General features: G+C 45.2%; 1 protein-coding gene across 4 annotated transcripts in view; it reads left to right on the top strand.

The window, feature by feature from the left end:
* The window catches only part of daam1b (dishevelled associated activator of morphogenesis 1b), a 43,830-nt gene extending 26,504 nt beyond the window's left edge, over positions 1-17,326 (top strand). For 3 of the 4 annotated variants that reach the window (XM_083688368.1, XM_083688367.1, XM_083688370.1), the window contains 23 exons: positions 1,384-1,455; positions 3,393-3,487; positions 3,785-4,118; positions 4,351-4,461; positions 4,590-4,693; positions 5,149-5,215; positions 5,316-5,433; positions 6,157-6,295; positions 6,598-6,656; positions 6,995-7,182; positions 7,330-7,644; positions 7,861-7,968; positions 8,658-8,687; positions 9,352-9,449; positions 10,074-10,158; positions 10,514-10,620; positions 11,315-11,403; positions 11,564-11,732; positions 12,420-12,527; positions 13,377-13,437; positions 13,560-13,691; positions 15,248-15,418; positions 16,150-17,326. In XM_083688368.1, coding sequence (XP_083544494.1) covers positions 1,384-1,455; positions 3,393-3,487; positions 3,785-4,118; positions 4,351-4,461; positions 4,590-4,693; positions 5,149-5,215; positions 5,316-5,433; positions 6,157-6,295; positions 6,598-6,656; positions 6,995-7,182; positions 7,330-7,644; positions 7,861-7,968; positions 8,658-8,687; positions 9,352-9,449; positions 10,074-10,158; positions 10,514-10,620; positions 11,315-11,403; positions 11,564-11,732; positions 12,420-12,527; positions 13,377-13,437; positions 13,560-13,691; positions 15,248-15,418; positions 16,150-16,362 — 2,973 coding nt within the window. In that variant the 3' untranslated portion in view covers positions 16,363-17,326. Of the gene's footprint in view, positions 1-1,383; positions 1,456-3,392; positions 3,488-3,784; positions 4,119-4,350; positions 4,462-4,589; positions 4,694-5,148; positions 5,216-5,315; positions 5,434-6,156; positions 6,296-6,597; positions 6,657-6,994; positions 7,183-7,329; positions 7,645-7,860; positions 7,969-8,657; positions 8,688-9,351; positions 9,450-10,073; positions 10,159-10,513; positions 10,621-11,314; positions 11,404-11,563; positions 11,733-12,419; positions 12,528-13,376; positions 13,438-13,559; positions 13,692-15,247; positions 15,457-15,646; positions 15,728-16,149 lie in introns of those variants that run through there. The other variant, XM_083688369.1, reaches the window with a different exon arrangement.
* Positions 17,327-17,657: the final 331 nt, after the last annotated feature.

The raw sequence follows: 17,657 nt of genomic DNA on the forward strand, positions 1-17,657 counted from the left end.
TCAAGCTTTGTGTGTTCTTAGGTTGCCAGGACAGAATCTAAAGCCGTAAAGGTTGGCTTTCTTCCTAAGTGTTCTGGGGCATAGGTCTCGTTGAAGTGCTAGAGATAAAATAGGCTCTTTATCTGTGCTGCCCTACTTTAAGTGACTATTTCGGTCCCTGTTTCCTGTGTCGGTTTTCTCTCTGGGTGTGTTGCCTGTGTGTGTGTGTCAATGTGCCCTTTATCTGGGGTTTTCAACTCACGTCCTAGGGTTGCACTAGCGAGTTCTAGCCCATCATTGACACATCAGAGTTGCGCTATCTGACGTGAGACAATGCAGGGATGGGTTGTTGAAATGCTGATGTTATTTCTTTTGTCGAGAGGCAATACCTCTTTTATGTGAAGGCTGCAGTAGCATAACAAATTTACCATATAATGTGCATTAGCTTTGTTGGGATGCTCCTCTCACACACATTAGAAAGTTTACCTTGATGTCTCTGGCACAAATGACATAATAATGATTGCATATGTATAGTTCCTTATATCAGATTTCACTAAAATCTCACGAAGATATGTAACTTGACAAGACATACATACACATACACAACACTAATACATGGCTATTAGCACCGAAAATGACTTCCCATCCTCATGTTGTCCCTACTTATTCCCAACATGTCCTTTCCACATCTCTCTTTCCCAAGTTGTTACTCACAACATCAACTACCCTCAATAACAATGCAGGAATTCTCCTAGGTGTGCATTCCCAGAATCTTATTCCCAAGTTTCAACTTGTTTAGTCCCCATGTTCTCATTGTCAGCAAAATGTCTTTCAGAATGTAATTACCACTTTGTGTCAGTATGGCCTATCCCTACTGTATAATCCCCTTTATCTCATGTTTCATGTTCTCATTCTGTTTTCCTCTCTCAGCATTGGTAGGAAATATGATTGCTAATTCTAAAAGTATTTAAACAGAAGCATGTTTTATTATTTTGGCTCTGCACAAATTAAACCAAATTACTATGAGGTTGAAGTAGAGATTCTCAGCTTTTATTTGATGGTATTTGTGTACATATTGGTTTCACCATTCAGAAATTACAACGCTTTTTTTATGCATAGTCCCCCAGTTTCAGGGTACACAAAAGTGGCTTGACAAATGTTGCTGGTTGGTCAGGTGTGTTGTACACAAACACCATCAAATAAAAGCTGAGAATCTCTTCTTTAACAGTCTTTTGGAGTATAGAGCCAAAGGAAGAAAAAATGCTTCACTGCCCATTACTTCTGCAGGGCAATGTATACATCTTAACCCCAATCTGCAACCACATTCTTTACAAGTAGCCGGGGACACAAAGCTAATCTCAAAATCACACACATACACATACAGTTTTCTCATTGTTCTTTCAGGAACAAGAGGAGACCAAAGGTGCAACCAGCTGGCCTGAGTTCTACATCGACCAGCTCAATTCCATGGCTGCCGTAAGTAGGAGCTCCTTGTCATTAAATTTCACTTAACTTAGATTCTGCCCTATCCTTTTACTAGTCCTTGTTATTGACACTTTACAAGTCCTCTGTACGATACGCTATTGAATTTCTCTGCCCTCAAAAAGATCTAACAGACTTGGTAAAACAAATGTCTTTAACGTGCTAATGAAACCATCATAATCCCTTTTAAGGTCTACATCGATGCATGACATTTGTTTATAAATGATTTATGAAGTATATGTGGAGGCTAAAGAGTTAATAAATATTTTTGCAACGCCTTGAAATAATAATTTGTTTAAAGTAGCACTGTAAAGTCTTTTGTCAACAAGTTCTTAAAAAGCATTTATGGAGTAGTAAATTATCGTGATGTGTCTTCTAACCTCAAAGCAATGTAAAAAGCAAAAACATTTACAGCAGTAGTCTTTTGCTCTTCTCAGTTCAGACGATGATTAAATCACCACTGCAGTAGTTAAAGTTGTAATCGCAGAGGACTTTGTTTTCACGTCATTAATTGAGCTCCCGGCCCAGGCCACAGTAAACTCCTGGCCCAGGCCACAGTAAACTCCCGGCCCAGGCTACAGTAAACTCCCGGCCCAGGCTACAGTAAACTCCCGGCCCAGGCTACAGTAAACTCCGGGCCCAGGCTACAGTAAACTTCTGGCCCAGGCTACAGTAAACTCCTGGCCCAGGCTACAGTAAACTCCTGGCCCAGGCTACAGTAAAGTCCTGTGTTTTTGGTCGTAACATTATTGAACACTGAAACTTGGCAGGTGAAAGGGGTTCTTGGGAAACCTCCAGAGAAAGACAACTGATATCAAAGTGATATCAAAACCCAGTAGTAGCCTTTTGATTCAACATGATCCCTGGGGCCCAGATAGATCCCACCGACGTGAGGATGTAGAACAGCTGCTTTGTACTCAAAAGAGCCCAGCAGAAACCTAGCACCGCTTTGAGACTCCTGGCCTTTATCCCAATGACACTCTCAAAACCTCACCCGTGTAGAATAACAGCAATGCTTACTCAAAAATGTCTGGTGTGTGTTGTCATCAGACTCAAAGTTCATGGGGATTCCCCTCTGTACGTCCCCAGCTGTTCTCTTAAACAAAAAGAGCAATGACACTAGGGCATTGGAATTAAAACTTCCTATGAGGGGAGAATGGGATTGGTTTGTTCAAGGTGGGTTTAGTTCATCAGACATCGTAAAGAATCTGACAACACGCTCTTGCTCTGACACAAATTACTTAAGCCATCAGTAGCAAGCTGCCTTTGGTAGGGGTTTTGATGGTTATTTACATTTGACAATCTCTGTCATTATTTTTGACAACCAGTGTTAAATGGATAGTTTACTTAAAATAGGCTACTAATTAACATGATTAACATGGCTGTGGTCGATTCACCAAGACTCCTATCTGGAGTTTTAAACAGGCCTGAAAATTCAAACCCGACCCGGCCCGACCTGGGCCTGTTGGGATGATGTCCGACCCGGAAGTCTAGAAGGCGGCTGAGCTTTTGTCTAATGTGCACAAAAGCAAAATTGCAGCACTGCAGAGTAAGGAGAGGAGAAAGCCCCTCGCTGAGAAGAGTGTAGCTCTTCTGCTTGAAAACTCACCTTTTAATTACTATCAACAACTGTATTTACCTTTATAGAATACCTTATACATTTCCAGAAATGAGGTGCACCAGAAATGGTATGAGACATAATATTATTTTCAGATTGAATGGGGCCCCATGGTGACACTTACAACACAATACTGTACATGGCTATCAAGTATCTTAAGTAGAACTAGATATTCCAAAAGTGTTTTGCAAATCAAGTAAACTTCAAAATGTTTCCTACAGAAGCAGTTGACCCAGGGAATGTTGTGTTAAGAGTTCACAAAGTTGGATGTGTTAAAACAGCATTTGAAATGTTTTGTATTTTTATTGAACAGAGAAAGACGCTCCTTGCCTTGGAGAAGGAAGATGAGGAGGAGAGGAACAAAACGATAGAGAGCCTGAAGACTGCTCTGCGAACTCAACCCATGAGGTGCAATGTCGAACACCTCCTTCCTTACATATTTTAGTCATCAGACATTTTACCTCAGCCTCCTTACTTAAAATGGCACCAAAGACAACTATTTCAGGCGTCATAGTTCCACAGACTATAGACTATCTAAGACAACAGATAGTAAAAGAAAGAAGCATGATGACAACATATTTCACAGACAGTTTCAACTGGGCAGTAACTCAATGAATGCTGTGTTACTGGCTGGTTAAGGGAGGGGAAAAAGGCATCACAAGACTAAACAGTATTTCTGTCCGATGTCCCCTTGCTCCCTTTCAGGTTCGTGACCCGCTTCATCGACCTGGATGGCCTCACCTGCATACTCAACTTCCTGAGGAGCATGGATTACGAGACGACCGAGTCGCAGATCCACACCTCCCTCATCGGCTGCATCAAGGCCCTGATGAACAACTCCCAGGGGCGCGCCCACGTCCTCTCGCACTCGGAGAGCATCAACATCATCGCCCAGAGCCTGGCCACGGAGAACATCAAGACCAAGGTGGCGGTGCTGGAGATCATGGGCGCCGTGTGCCTCGTCCCTGGCGGGCACCGCAAGATCCTGGAGGCCATGCTGCACTACCAGCGCTTCGCCTGCGAGAGGACGCGCTTCCAGGTGGGCAGGGAAAGGCAGCGCAGGGCATAGGCACAGGGTGACGGGCATATTTAACTTTTTTAGTCAATGTTAATGAAACTGTCACCCTGATTTGCAATGCAAAAAAAAAACACAATTTATTGGATGAGGTGGTTTTGGAAACTGTTGACTGTTGCATTGTGCGTCTATGATATCAAACTGTTGGTTGCTGAATTACGAGCCATTTCTTCCGTGACCCTCTTCACCTCCCCAGACGTTGCTGAACGACCTGGACCGTAGCACGGGTCGGTACCGGGACGAGGTCAGCTTGAAGACGGCCATAATGTCCTTCATCAATGCTGTGCTGAGCCAAGGCGCCGGAGAGGTAAACACTCGACACGCCCACTGACCTGCTCATCTTACCTCCTCCTCCTTGCATTGAAAAGTATTTTATTTGTTTTTATTGTTTATTGAATTTTGGTTGACACTTCCACTATTTTTGGTTGTTCTCAGGCTAGCCTGGAGTTCCGTATCCACCTCCGATATGAATTCCTGATGCTGGGGATTCAGCCGGTAATTGATAAGCTACGCTCCCATGAGAACTCCACGTTAGACCGGTCAGTTGCATCCTTTTTGCCCTTTTTACGTGACATTTTTTACTCCTCATAACTCACGCCTGCAGTGCATTTGCGAGGAAATTCAACTGTCCACTAGAATTTGGCGATTGTTAATACGATTAGTAGGCCTACATGGAGTGAAAATGAGTTGCCTGTGATGTTATCGCAATCTGTCCCTTCTTTTTAAAAGTTATACATTGCCTTCAATAAGTATTCACCCCCTTTGCTATGACACTCCTAAAATTAGCTCAAATGCAAAAATGTCTTCAACAAGTCACTTAACAATAACAACCTCTGATTTGCATTGGAATCAAGGGGTCCAGAGGGGGAATACTGAAGGCTGTATACTTACCTTGTGTCCTGTGCCTGAGTTGAAAAGAGGAAAATGGGGCCTCACAGTCTCTCTCTTAACATGACCCTTTAACCCTTTAACCCTTTAACCCTTTCTCTCTCAGGCATTTAGACTACTTTGAAATGCTACGCAACGAGGACGAGCTGATGCTGTCACGACGTTTTGAGTCTGTAAGAAAAAACATGTTCTTGTTTCATTCCTATTCATATTCTAAATATGACATTTTCATGCGGTTGTATCTCGTTCTAATTTTACGACTCTCTTTCCCAGGTGCATATAGACACTAAAAGTGCCACCCAGGTGTTTGACCTCATCCGGAAGAAGATGAACCACACTGATGCGTACCCACACTTTATTTCCGTCCTGCACCACTGTCTTCTCATGCCCCGTAAGTGCTCTCTGCAGCGCCCAGCGCACCCTGCTTACCTGTACATACTGTTCACACTGCACTTTTCTGCTTTTTTGCACTTCTGGTGCTAACTGCATTTCGTTGTCTCTGTACTTGACAATAAAGTTGAATCTAATCTAATCTAATCTTACATTGACTGCTATCAGGAATAGTTTAGTACTTTGATTTAAGCGCTGCCCTACAGTATTTCCCTATCCCCCTTTCTCCCAGTAGAACTACACAGGTACTCTATCTCTAAGGAAAAGGGCAGTTTAACTGATGAACTATTTAGGAAAGTGTGTGTGGTCCGCACGCGGTTTATGTTCATGGAGATTGTTTGTTTGTTTGTTTGTTTGTTTATTTAGCAGTTTAGTTGACAGGGAAAGTACACATTGATCAACATATCCGTTTACACATCAGTGTAAATGCGTCAGCGTTATTTGGTAAGGTTTGGAAGCTCACCTTTCAACAATGAACCAGGAGCTTTGGATCTCTTTGCAAACCCAACATCACGTCTCCCCTCCAGCCCCACCCTGCAGTAAATGATGGAAACCATTTTCCTGTCCTCTCTCCCTAAAATACACAGCACTGCAGTGCAGAGAAACATCTCTCCGCTGGCCTGCTCTACCCTACTTTTTCTTGTTTTCAGCATTTGCTCACTTTGTGATCTCTCTCTCTCTCCCTCCCTCCCTCTCTCTCTCCCTCTCCCTCCCTCCCCCCCAGATAAGCGGAGTGGGAACACGGTGCAATACTGGCTGCTGTTGGACCGCATCGTCCAGCAGATGGTCCTCCAGAACGACAAGGGTCACGACCCGGACGTGACACCGCTGGAGAACTTTAATGTGAAGAACGTGGTCCGGATGTGAGTGTCCTCTCGGTGACCTGCTGACGAAGGGAGGGGTGGGGAGGGAGCAAGGGAGGGTGGGGAGGGAGCAAGGGAGGGTGGGGGGAGAGAGCAAGGGAGGGTGGGGAGGGAGCAAGGGAGGGTGGGGGGAGAGAGCAAGGGAGGGTGGGGAGGGAGCAAGGGAGGGTGGGGGGAGAGAGCAAGGGAGGGGTAGGGAGGGAGCAAGGGAGGGTGGGGAGGGAGCAAGGGAGGGTGATAACATGGCTCGCTCATATTCAGGGCTCTCTGATCACCTTGAGTGTTTGTCACCCTCCTTACAGGCTGGTCAATGAAAACGAGGTCAAGCAGTGGAAAGAGCAGGCGGAGAAAATGCGAAAAGGTCAGTATTATGTATCGTCTGTGCCCCTCTACCATTGCCCTTTTGCGTTTCGCCTATTCCAAAAAGGCCACAAACAAATCCCAGCGAGTGTGTCACTTCAGTGCAGCAGTTGTCATGCTTATAGTCACCTTGGAGCTGAACCAGTCGGGGTTCATTGTACTCCCGCTCTGTCAAACCCAGGAAATCATGAGAACAAATATTTTTAGGCATATTTCCAATTTATTGATTGAATGGAAGTTGACGTGCAGAGTGATGAAACAGAGGTTTGTCACAACAAACACGCTCACCTGTGTCAACAACACCCCCACGTACCGTACCCTGTCCTTTGTCTCTCACAGAGCACCATGAGCTGCAGCAGAGGTTTGACAAGAAGGAGCGAGAGTGTGACGCCAAGACCCAGGAGAAGGAGGACATGATGCAGACGCTGAACAAGATGAAGGAGAAGCTGGAGAAGGAGAGCACCGAGCACAAGGCCGTCAAGCAGCATGTGGCCGAACTCTCTGTTCGACTGCACCACCTCAGCACTGTATGTGACCCTTAACCTTTGACCCCCCCCTTAACCTTTGACTGCATAAGATCTTTAGTAAGTGACAAGATAAGGATTCAAATAACATTATTCAGGGTTAGTGAGAGTACATTGTTTTTTTTATCTTTTATTGTCTTTGACTTCCAGAGACAGATCGCCAGTGTCCCAGGAGGTCCCCCCCTCCTCCCAGGCCTCCCAGGCCCCCCTGGCGGCCCGCTCCCTCCTCCCCCCCCACCTCCCCCGGGATGCATGCCCCCACCACCCCCGCCCCCACCTGGGGGGATGATGATGCCCCCTCCCCCGCCCCCGCCCCCAGGCGCTCCCCCTCCCCCCTTTGGACGCCCGCCCATGGGAGGGATTCCTCCTCCCCCCGGGGCGCCCCTGGGCCCGGGCCTAAAGAAGAAGAACATCCCACAGCCGTCCAACCCGCTCAAGTCCTTCAACTGGGCCAAGCTGGCCGAGGTGAGGGTGAACGGGTTGTGGGTCTGTTGTGTGTTCTGTTTTGTTTTGCAGTACTGTTTTGTTGGTACTTACCTGGTTTATATATGCAAATTACGTGGTAACAAGGGACACTCTCTGGTACTCAAAAGAACTCAAGACGATCGGTAACTCATTTCCAAACACCAGGTCAATTGGGAGCGTAAACCAATTAAAAAATGATATTGCTCCCCATCCCAGAATAAATTGGAGGGCACGGTGTGGTCAGAGGTCGATGACTGCAAGGTGTTCAAAATCCTGGACCTGGAGGACATTGAGAAGACCTTCTCAGCCTACCAGAGACAGCAGGTACTGTGCTGTGGCCCCGCCGTGGTGGCTGGGGAACGGTGTCGTAGAGTCCCCACCCCAGTCTCTCCTCCCTCCCTCTCCCGATATATACAGCAGCATTACAAAGCACGCTCTCATGCATGCCGTCATGTGTATGCCATCTCACAAATGTAGAGGAATGCCACCTAGTTTTATTTCGGCTATTGTGCAGTTTGTACTAAACAACTAAAAACAACTGCAGTTCTGTCCAGAGTCAATTATATCATTGTCTGCAGTTTGTTTAACTTACACATGTGGACGTAAAGGAAGCCTAAATTGCTTGAATTGTGATATTCACCTCGATCACCATTAAGTAAAAATTAATCTCAATGGACATCACCACAAACAGAAACTGAACACTCTCAACTGACTCCAATGTAATTGCATTTTGTTGTCTGTGATGCCAATCATGATTATAACCCTAACCCCCCATCACTTTATCAGCCCGTCGTGTTCAGCATGCATACTCTTGACAACGCCCCCACGCGCCCATTTCTCATGTCCCAGCAGCCTTTGCTTCCATCACAATCACACTCCTCCCTCACACAAACATCACTAATGTCACCGTACGAGCTTGTTTCTGTTTGTTGTTTTGGGCTGGATTCACCCCGACTGCCATTCTTCATTCTAACGAGTGCTCACATCTTCCTTGCTTCTTGCCTGCGTTCTAGGACTTCTGTTTGGTCAATAACAGCAAACAGGTGAGTTAGATCCACACCGTCGAAACAGGTGTCAAATATGTGTCGTTATTCTCTTACATTTTGTTCTCTCATTGATGATGTGTGCTTATCTTATCCTGTTTGTACACTTGTCTTCAGTCACCCCGTGAATAAGCCCTTTCAGAAGTGTGTGTGTGTGTGTGTGTGTGTGTGTGTGTGTGTCTGTGTGTGTGTGTGTGTGTCTGTGTGTGTGTGTGCGTGCGTGCGCGCGTGTGTGTGCGCGTGTGTTAGCCTGGAAATCCATGCTCATGTTAAACTTTTGTTTCACTTTACTGATTCAGTCTGGCCATCGGTAGTGATGGGTAGCGATCAGGGAATGAATTTCAATTCCCTTGAAAGAAATATTTCATTTCACGAACGCTGTTTTGGTCCCATGAAGTGCTTTCTAAAACCGAGTGTCTCGGGGCAATACAGGTTTGTTTACGATTGGCCGAGGGGTGTTCTAGGGGAGTGGCCTCACTGATTAGAGAGGCAGGCTTGCACAGTGTCAACCAAGGCATAGCCAGACTGAATCAGTGAAGAAAAACAGTAGTTTGCACTGAACGTGACTTTTGTGTGGATTTCCTGTGCATGTGTGTGTGAAATGTAGCACATTAGAAACTATCTTATCTGAAATGCTGTTTTCCTCTAAATGGCCGTTCTGCAGAGAGAGACAGAGGACGACTCCCTGAGCTCCAAAAAGGTCAAGGAGCTCTCTGTCATCGATGGCCGCCGTGCCCAAAACTGCAATATCCTCCTGTCACGGTGAGTACATTCCTTTGTGTGTCTGTGTCTGTGTGTGTGTCTGTGTCTGTGTGTGTGTGAGAGATTTTGTATGTGTTTGAATCTTTCGTTCTCGGGTGCCAGATGTGCAGAAGAACTGTGCTTGCTTTCCAAGAGCCACTGGGTTCAAAGTGAATCGCCGACAGATCCTGTCAGGATTGCCATGTTCGCTTTCAACAGGACAATCCCAGCATGGGAGGCTATCAAGACTGTCGCTCTGTTTTTCAGCAAAGATGTCGGTCTCAGACCATTCCTCCCTGTGAGGTTATATTCACTCATCTCACCTCAAAGCAGAAAAACAACAGAAAGTCGTTTTCTGACCTCACTTCATGAAAATTAGTATTTGGATCATTTCTAATTAAGAACATGGCTGGGAAGACAAATGTCTGGAAACGCAAATCATTTACACTGGAACTGGAATTTGGCAAGGAGACCAGCTAGCTTAAACTCAGGGATTCAGGGAACACATTCTTGTATGTGGTCTGGTAAAAAGGAAACCTTTTCATGGGTTGAACAAACATGACAACAAGCTTGACAACATGCCCTGTAGCTGAGTTTTGGGTTGAAAATAAGTGGCATCACCTGTTGCCTGTTGCTATGTTGCAGGCTGAAGCTGTCCAACGAGGAGATGAAGAGAGCCATCCTGACCATGGATGAGCAGGAGGACCTGCCCAAAGACATGCTGGAACAGGTGCATTACGTTAGCCCTGTCTTAGCAGACCCTGTTACTTAGACACTGGTATAAATCTGACTGATTTGGTATTAAAAGGGCAATTTACCAAAATAACACATTTGACTGTCTAACAGTTTATATGGTCAGAAAAATATGTTTTACCACACTTGAGCACACGTCACTTCAGATATCACGTATTGTAGGTGTAGCATACTTTCTATTTTATTTAAAAAAAAATCCTAACCCTAATAGTATTGAATAATTATAAAGTGTATGATATTGTTGATGCATCCTCCAATATAAAAACCAGTATCAAATTATGCCACTAAATGACCAGTCATCGATTAAGTCGGTTTTGGCTTTTCTTTCTCAGATGCTTAAATTTATCCCAGAGAAGAGTGACGTGGACCTCCTGGAGGAGCACAAGCATGAGCTGGACCGCATGGCCAAGGCCGACCGCTTCCTCTACGAGATGAGCAGGTAGGAAGGAGACGTCTAATGAAGGTCTTTAATCCGATATTACATGAAGTCTTTTCACTTGGAGAGTGTCCCACCTCATGCTCATATGTTGTAGTTAGTCATTTTGAGGCAGCACCGCTGCTCCAGTTGTTTGAACCAACCTCCTTTTGTTACTATATGGTAGGAAGGGGAGAGAAAACACAACCAAGGAGCAGGTGCTCTGGAAAAAATGTTTTTATAGGGCACCGTAATCCACAGTTAGTTTTTTTCCATCCAGTGCTTGTCAAAGATTGGTGGTGCTTGGGGAATGGGTTAGAGTCACTTTTTTTCATGAATTTGCTTAGACCCCCCTGATCGTAGACCAGCATACACTGTTTGGTGTTTTGGAGAGCAGGTCCCCACAGTGCCAAAGTTCCCCACAGTGCCAAAGTTCCCCACAGTGCCGGAAGTTCTGCCAAAAAGGTTTCCTGTGTTAGAAGGTTGGCCGTGTTAGAAGGTTGGCCGTGTTTTTTCTCACATAGCAAGATCTTGTCATGTTTTCCCAAAATTAACCAGGCAAATTTTGCTGCCCTTTTTGAACTTCCTCATGAGTGACTTTTTCCCACCTCCTTATTCAGTATATCCCTCCTTCAGTTTCTTAACCGTTATTATTTATTATTTAACCGGCATATTTTCTAGTCTGTCTAACATGCCCTCTCTCTCCTCACACACACAGGATAAACCACTACCAACAGAAGCTGCAGTCTTTGTTCTTCAAAAAGAAGTTTGCAGAGAGGATTGCGGAGATCAAACCTAAAGTTGAAGGTGTGTGACTGCTTGGAAAACTCAAATGTGAAAACTACACCGTAAAATCACCTGAATTTACTCTCGCTAGATAATCAGGTCCTTTCCTGCTAACCTGTCACCTCAGGTAAACTCATAATTCCATGACACTTACATCATTTTATGTGCCTGCGTCCCTCAGCGCTGACCAAGGCCTCTAAAGAGGTGCTGCACAGCCGCAACCTGAAGCAGCTGCTGGAGGTGGTCCTGGCCTTCGGGAACTACATGAACAAAGGCCAGAGGGGGAACGCCTACGGCTTCAAGATCTCCTCGCTCAACAAGATCGCCGACACCAAGTCCAGCATGGACAAGTATGAGGGAGAACCTAAGAACCGCAGACATTTTGACATTTAGTGCAAAATATGCAGAGATTTTAACAAAAATATATTGTTTCATTTCACTTCTTCTCCCAAGGTTGTCATTATATTGCATGTATGCTTGATTTACCTTGATTGTAACCTGTATGAATTATTGCTGCCTGCTAGCTGACATTGCTAGAAGAGAGGTTATGACATTATTATGTACAGCGCCCTGCGTAAGTAATGGGACAGTGCCCTGCGTAAGTAATGGGACAGTGCCCTGCGTAAGTAATGGGACAGTGAAGCATTTTTTCTTCTTTTGGCTCTGCACTCCAAAAGGTTTAGATTTGAAATCAGACAATTAATATGAGGTTAAAAAGGGTCGCAGACTTCAGGCAGTTATTGCATGCAAAGGATTGTCGACCGAATACTAAACATGAGTGCTTAATTTGGACATTTGATAATGGTACCCTGAAAAAGGGGGGACTATGCATAAAAAGTGTTGTAATTTCTGAATGGTGAAACCAATATGTACACACATACCATGACAAACTTTTGGAGTGTAGAGCCAAAAGAAGGAAAAATGCATCACTGTCCCATTACTTATCCGGGGCACTGTCCCATTACTTATCCGGGGCACTGTAAATTAAATATCATCCAACTCATCGGGCCCACATACGTGTGTCTGTGCACTTGCAGGAACATCACTCTCCTGCACTACCTGATCACCATCCTGGAGAAGAAGTATCCCAAGGTCGTGATGTTCCAGGAGGACCTCCAGAGCATTCCTGAAGCTGCCAAAGTCAAGTAGGTTGATTCTCAGAGAGATCCTTCCATGGGCTGGGCTCACAATTGTTTCACAATTTGGGAGATGGATTTTACAAAGTTTTACTATGAGATCAAAATGTACATTGCCATTGAATAAATGGACAATACAAAAGATTGTATTGTATTGAAAGGAAGTGTGGTACAATTCTCAGGGCGATTTTCCAAATAACGCACAAGGAGCTATATGTAGCCCATGCATATTTCCTGTGCCTATCAGATGAAGGAATAGCACACTGGAGGGATCTGGGGAGTAAATAAGGGCCATTGTTAGTAAGGCTTGCGTAATTGGTGTGAAATTGAAATCTGAATGTGCTTTCACAACTGGGCCTTTGAGTCAGACCCCCAGCGTCATCTAAGCATGTGCCCTCCTCTATTAGCACTGGGGCACAGGATGAGCGCATGGGCGTGTGTGATTGGATCAGCAGCATTTTAACAATGGCACTATTGTTGACAGCTTGAGTAATAACTCCTTTGATCGAGAGCAGCAGTGGCACAAGACACAGACACACACACACATTGTCGTTCCACGTGGCTGCGTGTAGTTGAACCTGATAAAAATAATGTCTGTGATAATGTATTTGTAGAATAGTCTTCACAAGCCTCAGACCACAAGGGTCAAAGGTCAAACATCTGTTGGCGTTTGTTCTATATCACATGGCTTTGAATGCTAGATATCACATGGCTAGCTGTGTGGTTTGTCCAATGATGTTTAGCTCTGTTTCACTGTCCATTAAAAGTTAAGTCTTAAGTGTCAGTTCACTCCAAATCCAAAAAGCCTTTCTTTTGAGGATTAACAAACTATGCCCTTCTCCCTCCCTATAACTGTAGCCTGACTGAGCTCGAGAAGGAAATCAACAACCTGCGCAGTGGCTTGAAAAATGTTGAGAGTGTGAGTACAGGAATCGGCTTGGCCTCCTTCATACCACTCCACGAGTTATCTGAATTCATTGGACTCTTCCCTTAGTTTGGCCAACTGTTAACCTATTTTTCTCTTTCCTTTTCCCCTCTCAGGAGTTGGAGTTTCAGAAGAAACGTCCCCAGGAAGCGGGGGATAAGTATGTGTCTGTGGTGAGCCAGTTCATCACAGTGGCCAGCTTCAGTTTCTCTGATGTGGAGGACTCCCTCACCGAGGCTAAAGACCTGGTAAGTGTGTGTAGGTTTGACATGTTGATGTTGTGTTTAAAGAAATACTCCTGCAAATTCAGTAACAACATTACCATCAATATGTTGTTACTATTGCAAAAAACATAATGTGTGTGTCTGTCTGTGTGTGTGTTTGCACACGGCAGAGTAGAGCTTGCCTCACACGGCTGCTGTTGAAAGAAGCCTCAGTGAAACCTCAGTAACTCCCGATGAGGGCTGAGAGTAACACCAGCTCATCGAGGGCTGGGAGCATCCTGTGCTGAAGCCCCTGGCTGCTTTATGGGTCCCATGTGGCTCAGATGGTAGAGCATGCCATAGCCTATACAGAATAGGTTGCTTTGTGCAAGCTTTAGTTTAAAGTATTTTAGATCTAAAGTGAGAGTATGATATGTTTACGTATGGTGAGAGGAGTTGTGTATATGTTTGTTGAATGTGGTGTTTGGTGTTGTAACATAATTTCCCCCCCCCCCGCCATTTAGTGGACTTCATACCACACAGATAATGTAAAGACATTGCACCCTGAGGTCAACTGTGCTGTTTTCAAAGTCTGACATGGCCATGAGGAGTCTCTGTGGGCCTGCTCAGACAACAGTGGACCCAAGTGAGATAGCGAGCCAAACACACAGGACCCAAACCAACTGGGGTCCTTCACATTCCAAACATCTACACCCCCTTCCCTTACTCCCTCCTATCGAGTGAGCCCTTCACTGATGTTTGAATGACATCTCTGCGAGTGAACTCTACCTGAGCAAAGGGGACTGAGCGATAGCTTGAACAACCGTTAGTGGTGGCTGTTTCATACCTGTCTGGGTACGTCAAAATACAGGTATGAAAAAGCCACCACCAACGGCCGTTCGGGAGTGTTGTGAATGAATTGCAATGAATTGTTCCCCCCCCTTTTGAGTGAAGACAAGTGAAAGAAAAACATCCCTATTGGTGCAAAACACTGCCCTGTAGCATGGCCCATATGGTAGTGATAAACTAACATGAAAGGCAGTGTGCCTGTCCTCATCCCCCGTTGTGAAGCGGCGTGAGTCTGACGTGTTTTCCGCACGCTTTACATTCCCCAACAAAACCAGGCACACTCTGGCGGTCACGTTCCCTCGCACGTTCCCTCTGTTCACTCCATAAACAGCACGCATGGTTCTCATTAGGCCCAGGTTTCACCTATAGTCAAGTAGCCGGTGAAATCCAGGTTAACAAGAGCTTCAAAGTCTTGCTACTGCTGGGTTAGGGTTAGGGTTAGGGACCTGGCTGTTTTATACAGTAGCAATTAAGACTCTTAAGCTACTGTATCCGTTTTGGGTAACACTTAATTATGAGGGTACATGAATTACCATTCATTACTGTAGTAGTTAATACGTGTTAATGATGTGTAGATACACTGTTAATGCACTGACAAAAGTTAACAGGAAACATCAACAAAACGGTTTAAACCATGACAGTTCATGTTGAGGCCTGCTGCCACCTACTATATTAGTTCATGTTAATTAATGCACCCTTGTTGTAAAGTGTTACGATAACTGCATTAAGTGCAACACTTGTTGGTCCTACAGTTCCTGAGGGCAGTGAAGCACTTTGGCGAAGACTCCGGCAAGATGCAGCCGGATGAGTTCTTCGGCATCTTTGACCAGTTCCTGCTGTCCTTCGCTGAGGCGCGGCAGGAAAACGACAACATGCGCAGACGGAAGGATGAGGAGGAGCGCAGGACCCGGATGGAGGCCCAGGTATGTGGAATGACTTTGAGGACATTCTTAGTTCTCAGGTCTGTGGAATGACTTTGAGGACATTCTTAGTTCTCAGGTATGTGGAATGACTTTGAGGACATTCTTAGTTCTCAGGTATGTGGAATGACTTTGAGGACATTCTTAGTTCTCAGGTATGTGGAATGACTTTGAGGACATTCTTAGTTCTCAGGTCTGTGGAATGACTTTGAGGACATTCTTAGTTCTCAGGTATATCTTACATGCCTTTTAGCTGACGCTTTTATCCAAAGCAACTTACATTGCAGTGAGCGCATACATTTCAGTGTATATATATGGTCCCAGCAGGAATTGAACCCACAACCTCAGCGTTGTTAGCACCATGCTCTACCAACTGAGCCACAGAGGACCATATATGGAATGCATTTTAGGACGTCCTTAGTTCTCAGCCGATAAAGACAGTACTCAGCCCTCATGTTGTTTGGTGCTTTTTAGAGCAGGAAGCTACTTGCCTTATTTGCTGTCACTACATCTCAGAGGTGAGCTAGCTGGCTGCTGGACGTAGATAGATGATAAAGATACGCACTCCTGGATCTGTTGACAACATTAGGGGTATTTAAAAAATGTCTTGAATAAAAGACTGCTCCACACATCTCTCCCTTCTACTGTAATGCTTTTTCTCTTTCTCTTCACCCATTTCCCCCCCCCACCATCCCCCTCTCTTCCACGGCTCTCTTCATCTTTGTCTCATCCAGCTAAAGGAGCAGAGGGAGAAGGAGCGGAAGGCGCGTAAAGCCAAGGCCAACGGTGAGGACGACGGCGGAGAGTTTGACGACCTGGTGTCGGCACTGCGCTCCGGCGAGGTCTTCGACAAGGACCTGTCCAAGATGAAACGCAATCGCAAACGCATCAACAGTCAGGACGCCTACAGCAGCAGGGAGAGGCCCGTCACCAAGCTCAACCTCTGATAGGTCCGGCCTCCTATTCAGCCCTTCATCCACTCACCATCTCACAAGCTCATCCACGTAGACAAGTGCGCATTGCCGACTGTATCGCCCTCTCCCCCCGCCCTACTGTGGCAGACTTGAGGAGAGCACATTGGTGACATCTTCATCTCAGTGTTTTAAGACGTTTCAAGCTGTTCCACCTGAGTGGTCCACAGGGAGTACCTCTCCAAAGCATTAGCTCCTGTTGGAAGAGAATGGATGTGGTACAGGACAGTGAATGTGGTGAGGTTGGCTACTGATGAGTGGCAATACAGACATGGATGATGAAATGAACAATTGGAGTTGGGAGTGGGTTACAAGAAACCGGAAATGGCCACTGCTAGAACTTATTTGTATTTCTGATTGTCCTTTTAAGAGGGCAGAATGTGGACGCTATAGTACAGCAGCCAGAGGTGACTCAGATTGTTGTGGACAGAGTTGCACCCCCATTGGATTGAGTCTCAATTCATGTGTACAGCCTCCTTTGAACCTAAAACTCTCGCATTTCTTAACTGTCTGGTATGTATCCGATTTCCTGAGCTCCCAATGGCATTATTCAAGCTAACAAACCCAAAACAGACGAGCCTCTCGTCCCCCCCCCCGCATGCAAGAGAAAATTGAGGAGAGTGAGTGCTGGCGTATGCTCATTCAAGGATTCACAAAACCACCACCATGCTTGAATAGGAACCATTCCATGCTGTGTTTAATGACAGTCCATGGGCAGAATGAAATGGGCTGACTCTTCTTTAGGAATAGTTGCTCCAGAACATTGTGGACCAGGAAGATGCATTTAAAACAAAAGGAAGCTGCATTTGGATCAACATTTGTATGGGGTGATTTTATACACGATTAATTCCCAGCAGAATGAATGGCCTGAGTAAATGATTACTGGGGAGAGAAACGAAACAAACGAGTAATAATCATAACTAAAACAAACCCTATTTTGTTATACTGAACATCTGCAGGTAAAGGTTGACCTTAAAGAGAGAGTTAACTCAAAATACAAATGAACCTGATTTCCAACTTTCCTTGGTACCTTGTGGTCGATTCTCCGATCTTCTCAAAACGAGATTCGGCTAAGAGATCTAAATATGCCTAAACTGACACAGTTTACAGCTAAGGTACAGCTAAGGTACATGGGAAATCATGCTAATTTGTATTTTGCATCAACTATCCCTTTAAAGGACAATTTTCCTTTCTTTGACTTGGCACATTGTATTCACACTTAACCAACTATTGTCAATACCCACAGACAGGTTTTTGGTCCATATGTAGCC

This window comes from Argentina silus (genome assembly GCF_951799395.1).
Source record: "Argentina silus genome assembly, chromosome: 17".
Lineage (NCBI taxonomy): Eukaryota > Metazoa > Chordata > Actinopteri > Argentiniformes > Argentinidae > Argentina > Argentina silus.